Source organism: Lygodium microphyllum, chromosome 22 (assembly GCF_053477565.2).
Source record: "Lygodium microphyllum isolate KBCC chromosome 22, Lygodium_microphyllum_v1.1.10, whole genome shotgun sequence".
NCBI classification, from domain to species: Eukaryota; Viridiplantae; Streptophyta; class Polypodiopsida; order Schizaeales; family Lygodiaceae; genus Lygodium; species Lygodium microphyllum.
Window position 1 is genome coordinate 126,338,313 of NC_141156.1, and position 4,834 is coordinate 126,343,146.

Consider the following 4,834-nt stretch of genomic DNA (forward strand, 5'->3'; position numbering starts at 1 on the left):
TAATGCTTTGAGTACTACCAAAACTAGGGTTATTAACTCCACATAAAATAATGTTTGCCTAAAAAAATGGAAATTATCAAGAAAATTGTTCAATGCCAAAAAAAAAACTTTAAGAGAATGGTTTTTAATTTCAATATCTAGGGGTCAACATAGTTATAGAATGACCAAAAGACCTACGAATGTAGTTATAATATAGCCAAAAGACTTAAAAATTGTAATAAAAACCTACATATTATCAAGGCTAAAAAAAAATCTTCATTTTCGTAAGTCTTAAAAGACGTTGTTGTCATATGAGAAAGTGATACAAATGTTCAACTTATCATGTTAAGAAATATTATATGAAAATTAATGCTTTTTTGAATCCTTGTAAATATACAATTGATGTTGTCAATTTCATTTTTCTTTGCCACTTACTTAAACACCTCTCTTTGACACTACACAAAACATCGAGAGCGATGATACAACTTGTTTTCAAGCTGCACTTGCTAAAACCATAAATCCAATGCCAATGTGAACCATGGATTGCTCAATTATGTACTTAATGGACTTGAATGTGCTATCTGCAGTAGAGTCTGCATTCTTCCAGATCCTTAAAAGCATTGCATGGAGAGGCAACAAGCTCAAAGTCCCTAAGGTGGCATATGCCTTTGCCTTCACTCCTAGAAAGCTTATCTATCCAATTCCACACAACAAAAGAGCATTTTCAACATTTCAATAAAATGGAAAACATAAGATGTTGGTGCATACATTACATCTTCACACTTTACATTAGCAAGATTGATGCAAGTCATATACGAAACTATCTAAAATACTTTAACTTTTTGGTGCGTCTCTTTCTTGGCAACTTTTTTGGTGTTCATCTTGAATCTTAGCCTATAATTGATAGGCTTAGCAAGTATGTATTAAGGTGGCTACAATCACCAATCTTCATTTAATCCTCTTAGGAGTATTTTTCTCTTCATTTATATGCATTTACAATAATCTCTTGTGCACTTCTTATCTTTCCTTTTCATTCACTTTCATTGCAACTTGAGTGAGATCCCTATGCTTTCTCTATTTTTGTAAAGATTTCAAATGGTTGTAGCACTATAAGGGCACTTGCTCCATCTTTTGAGAGTTAAATGTACCTATATTGTACCACAATTCTTTGAAGAAGTGCCTTTAGGGGAGCTAAGCTAAGATATATAATGCAAGTCATTCTCCACGATGAATGAAAAAAACTCAAAGATGTGCAACAACACATGAATTAGATGTTGTCAACATTTGTTAAGCTTGAAAGGAAACATCCATGAGAAAAATGCAAAAATGATTGAGTTGAGGATACTTGAATTTGGCCTTACCAAGACTCCATTTGCTGCTGCTAAGCATAAGCTAGCAGTTATTGTGCTTATTCTTCTTCCAAAGCAAACTGCCAAAGTCTTCACCCCTGCTGCTTTATCGCCCACCATGTCCTCCACATCCATTAGAATCTCTCTTCCCAAAATGCATAAGAAAATGAAAAGTGATGTTGCAACAATGGGATTTCCAACGTGCTCCTTGCCACCTAAATGTCACATATTACAATAAACATGAGATGCAATTGAAATGGAACTCATCAATTGTAACTTACTTATCTAGTTGATTGTAGACTTAAACATTTAGGTTAGATCTCATATCACCAAACTTCATAGTGTTATATTCTTAATTATTATGAGGCAATGCTAAAGCTACATCCTAAAAATGGAGGTCCAAGTAAATGTTTTGTGCATGCATGCAAGTGACAATGCAGTTATATGGGATGATATGTGTGCATATGTTGCATGCATGCATGTGCATGTGTGTGTATGAATGTATATCTATGTGTGGAAGTGTGTCATAACTATTCATAATGAAAGTAACACAAATGAACAAAGGGCATGCTAAGCTTTCCCACAACATAGAAAGGCACATGCCTATGGCATGTGGAGAGAAAAATCCTTAGAATCATCCACTAATGAAAGAGGCTATGTATTGCCTTAGTGTATTTTATATGTAAATATTAATATTTCCAAAACCTCTATATATCTCCATAAGTAGAAATGTATTATAGAACACCTGGAGAGAGGCTTATACATAAAATTAGCTTTTGTCATTTCAAGACCATAATGTTTAGATGCAATGTGCTTGCCAAGAGCGATTCTTTGCATGAATATGTCTTATTTTTTGTTGTGAAGATTACCCATGGCCATGGCTCCAGCTAAGATGGAGGATGAGATTATTGCAGACACTACCATATTCTTAACCATTGTGAGTCTCTTCAAGAAGGGTGTGTACACATAAGTTGCAATTGTTGCCCCTCCTATTAGTAGCCTAAGATTCAAGGGTTCCAAGTAGCATAATCCAATAATTGTAACACCATATAAACAACCAGCCACAACCTCCACCTGTGAATATTAAACGATCCACAAAATATTATCAAAATTTTTGCATGTTGCATTAAGATAAAGGAAACCTATTTTTCCAACTTTATAATCATTTTACATGGAACAAATCTTGACGAAAAATCCAAAGAAGATAATGACTCACATGATTGGGATGGATTTGGCCATTGAGTAAAGGTGTGTTTTTCTTGTTGAAGTGATCTGTACCGGACCTATAATCAAATATGTCATTGGAAAGCATAGATGCTACTGTAATAAGAGCCGAGCAAAATGCTGTGATCCACACAGAGGACCTAGAGAATGCAACCATGCTTTTGCCTGCTGCCATCCAACTTCCCACAAACACAAGTAGCATGGATGGGATGTAGTTTTGTAGTCGGCTCATCTCTATGAGTGCTTTTGCAAACCTGCATATGTTATAGATTACCAGAGAACGTTACATGACATAGCCTTTGTTTCTATGTTAGTTAATTCCCTAGGGTCTTATTAACAATTGTATATTTTACTATTTATATACTGTAGTGTTGAGGCTCTCACAAAGATGCATTTCAATTTCAATTTGGCATTTCCAGAAAATAATAACCAATAATGATTAATGAACCATATCTCTTGAAATTTTCACATCTTCATGATTCGAGTACTTTGTCCTATTGTGCTAAGCTTTTGCATTCCTTTCCCATTTTGAAGAAAAGCAATGAGGAAGAGAGATGATTGCCTCAAAAACCGACACTGAAGACATTTACCTTGCAATATAGCAGTCAAGTTTGAGATTACTTTGGGTTCAACATGCAGAATGATTACCTCTGATGGTAGGATTAAGCTCATTGCGTTGTTATTATACAACGTCTAGAATGAATATAGCATATAAGATGATTCCGCATGTCAATATTGTTAGGTTCTAAAATGGTAACATCTAGAATGGTGACCTGTATTTGGGATTAAGAGCATCGTCTGATGTATCATGATGACCTTTGGTTAGGATTGAAAGCATAATTTGTGTGGTGTATCATATTTTAGAGGAATCATGAACCTGTGTTTAAGATCAAGAGTGCTTTACCTTGTGCAGCGGCGAAGGGTTGACACGGACCTCGTATGATGATGATGATGATGAGGGGGCTGATCAGAGATGGATGCATGACAAGCGCTGGTTATCAGTGGAGAGCAGCGCCCAATTATCTTCTTCTTCTTCTTCTTCTGTGCAGGGCGATTAAGCCGGTGCAGCTGTGATTGCAGGTCAAATATCAAAGCTCGAGATGGATTGATGAAGACGAGGCTGTGATCATCCGTGTGATGATAATAAGACGTGGGGTGCGGCGCTAGTCTGATACAATAATTAGGATGAGCTAGTCTGATACAATAACTAGGATGGCTGATGATTGATGGGTTGACAGAGAGATTAGAGGCCAAAACCTGCAGCATGATGATGAAGGGCATGTTTGTAGAATCCTGGTCTCTCAATGTAATTCAGGACTAGTATACAGTCTGATCTGATGATTTGATGCAAAGGCGCTGCAGTCTTTTGCGCATCTTTGGTGGCTTAGGACGTGTCGATATGGACTCTACTTCTCTGAATCATCCGTATGACTGCAGAGTCCCATACGTCTTGTCTTTCTTTCATTCTATCCTTTTCATTCAACGTGCTTGTCTTCTCTCGTTTGGATAGATCATAGCCCACCCCTCCCGGGCCCCCATCATCTTTTAAACATCAATCGATCACGTTGTCTTATGGGTCAGCCTTCCACGTCATCATGCTGGCGATTTGTGTGATCATGAGCTTTAACTTCTAAGCCCTTGATCACTCATCTTGTTGTGAAAGATTTAATAGGTTTTCTCTCATCTTTACACGACCCACATAAAACCCAGTGGTCGGTGCTCACAAAATTTCAAAATCTAGGCCCCTAATCTAGTTATATATAACATGACACACAACAATCGAGACACAAAACAATGGGAATAACTAAGATCTGTCGGCATCAGTTGTTAAATACAAAAAACTCAAGAGTTTTCTAGAGTTCAGTCTAGCTCAATTCTGTCACATGACAAAAGAACTTGAAAAGTTTAGGTAACAACTTGCAATATTCGTTGAGGTTCAAAGCTTTTATATTGGCTCCAAAAGTATTTTCTAACAACATCGATCAAGATTTTATATTCTGGTACAACATGCATAAAGAAAGAAAACATTTTCTTGCATTTTGTTGTTGATCTCAACCTCACAATTTAGGGTGGACACTTGTACTTTCAGATTGTGTTTCATTTGATTAAAAAGCACTATTAATATGAAAAGTGCTTCATTGATGAGGATCCACTCCACCATACATTGGGGGTGTTTGTACTAAGATTGTACCATAATTGAGTAGCCTAGCAAGCTTCAACCATGCTAGCACATTGTCACACATTTTCATGACAACTCAATTTATGCTAAATAAGTCGAAAAC

General features: G+C 36.5%; 1 protein-coding gene across 1 annotated transcript; it reads right to left on the minus strand.

Annotated features, from left to right (window-relative positions):
• Positions 1-275: 275 nt before the first annotated feature.
• On the minus strand, positions 276-3,991 carry LOC148017593 (uncharacterized). The gene is made up of 5 exons (XM_087663368.1): positions 3,457-3,991; positions 2,545-2,806; positions 2,198-2,402; positions 1,341-1,543; positions 276-672 (listed from the first exon to the last, which is right to left on the minus strand). Exons 1-5 carry the CDS (start codon positions 3,831-3,833, stop codon positions 472-474), a joined length of 1,248 nt encoding a protein of 415 aa, XP_087519494.1. The 5' UTR covers positions 3,834-3,991; the 3' UTR covers positions 276-471.
• Positions 3,992-4,834: the final 843 nt, after the last annotated feature.